This window comes from Cannabis sativa, chromosome 1, assembly GCF_029168945.1.
Source record: "Cannabis sativa cultivar Pink pepper isolate KNU-18-1 chromosome 1, ASM2916894v1, whole genome shotgun sequence".
Taxonomy (NCBI): domain Eukaryota; kingdom Viridiplantae; phylum Streptophyta; class Magnoliopsida; order Rosales; family Cannabaceae; genus Cannabis; species Cannabis sativa.
Window position 1 is genome coordinate 3795685 of NC_083601.1, and position 2051 is coordinate 3797735.

The following is a 2051-nucleotide window of genomic DNA, read 5'->3' on the forward strand; positions in this document are numbered from 1 at the left end:
ATTCAAAGGGTGATGGATAGGAGTCCATGGACGTTTAAAAATGCTCCTCTCATCTTTGAACGGTTGAAACCAGGGGATGTTTCTCGAGAGGTTCCTTTGCATCATCTCAATATATGGGTACAACTACATGATATTAGGTCAGGCTTCAAAACAAAACAAGTTGTACGGGATGCTGGAAATTATATTGGTATGTATGTGAAGGAGTGAGGAGGTAACAAGTATATTTTTCAATTCTATCATGAAATTGACATTCAAAGGGTGATGGATAGGAGTCCATGGACGTCTAAAAATGCTCCTCTCATCTTTGAACGATTGAAACCAAAGGATGTTTCAATTCTATCATGAAATTGACATTCAAAGGGTGATGGATAGGAGTCCATGGACGTTTAAAAATGCTCCTCTCATCTTTGAACGGTTGAAACCAGGGGATGTTTCTCGGGAGGTTCCTTTGCATCATCTCAATATATGGGTGCAACTACATGATATTAGGTCGGTCTTCAAAACGAAACAAGTTGTACGGGATGCTGGAAATTATATTGGTAGCTTTATTAAGTTTGATAAGAATAATTTTAATGGTGTTTGGAGAGATTATTTGCGGGTTCGGGTTCGTTTAAACATTGAAAAACCATTGAAGCGCAGAATGAAGTTGCAACAGATTGGTGGCGACTGGTTTTGGATTAATTTTCAGTATGAATTTATGTCGACTTTCTGCTTTATCTATGGGGTGATTGGGCATACGGATAAGTTTTGTTCTCGATTGTTTATTCAACCAACCTTAACAATCGTTAAGCCTTATGGCATGTTCATGAAAATAATGCCACGACAAACTCAGTATGCGATGGGAGCTAAATGGCTCTAGTCTGGGGTGCCTAGCTCATCAAATGTGGGCGGCACGATGGTGGCTGAGCCCAGGCAGTCAACGATGAGTGCAGGGCCAGATTGTCAAGGATCGGGTGGTGTTGTCAACTCGATTGCCACGAATAATGGAGAGAATCCTGGACTTATTTTTTCTCCAGCTGTTTTGAGCAAAATTAATGGGAGCAAAGGATGGGAGGCGGTAGGGGATAGTAATTCAAATTTGGAAGAGGAGGGAATGGTCTTTATGGACTCTAAATGTAAACGGACTGGTAAAGAAACTTCTATTGGGCATGTTGGGCCGACGGAGGGTGTTGATGTGTGTATGGGGGATGCTCTTGCTACTGTTTCAAAAAACATCACTTTGGCGGGCTCGGCCGAGCGGGCTCGCCAGACATTATGAGTACTCTAAGTTAGAATTGTCGTGGGCTTGGGAACCTAGGGGCTATTCAATTCCTTAAAGATATGATTTATCAAAAGATCGCCCATGTTTATTTTTCTCTATGAGACGTTATGTTTGAAAGCTCGGCTGGAGCTTCTAGCATCACAACTTGGATATGAGGGTCTTTTTTCGATTGATGCTCAGGGGACGGGTGGTTGAGCAATATTATGGAAGGATAAGGAGGATGCTGAGATGGTCGGGTATTCACAAAATCATATAGATATGGTGGTAAGGCATGATAGCTCTCATATCTGGCACCTTACGGGGTTATATGGAGAACCTAATTGGTCGTTGCGGGGCAATACTTGGAATCTTATGAGGGTTTTGAAGGAAGAAAATGATCTCCCGTGGTGTGTTATTGGGGACTTGAATAATGTTCTTGGCCAAGATGATAAAAAAGGTGGTAATCCTTATCCTAATTGGCTTATAGATGGTTTTCAACAAACTATCTCTGATTGTAATCTTGTGGATCTTGAGCTGTGGGTCATCCGTTTATTTGGGAGAAGAGTAGGGGCACAGACAGTTGGATCGAAGTGAGGCTGGATAGAGCGCTAGCTACCCCTTCTTGGTTGAGTTTGTTTCCGAATGCACGGTTGATTAACATGGTCTTTTCCACATCGGATCATTGTCCTCTATTTTAAGATCCATCATTTCAGTTCTAGTCAGCTTCTAGGAGGGTGTTTCGATTTGAGAATGCTTGGCTGCGTTATTCTAATTGTTATGCTATTATCCAGGAGCAATGGGAAGCTTGTGT

The 2051-nt window shown here is 42.0% G+C and overlaps 1 protein-coding gene across 1 annotated transcript; it reads left to right on the forward strand.

Annotated features, from left to right (window-relative positions):
- The first annotated feature begins 364 nt into the window (after window positions 1-364).
- On the forward strand, window positions 365-859 carry LOC133036621 (uncharacterized). The gene has a single exon (XM_061113273.1). The coding sequence runs from the start codon at window positions 365-367 to the stop codon at window positions 857-859; it is 495 nt and encodes a 164-aa protein (XP_060969256.1).
- The last annotated feature ends 1192 nt before the right edge of the window (window positions 860-2051 follow it).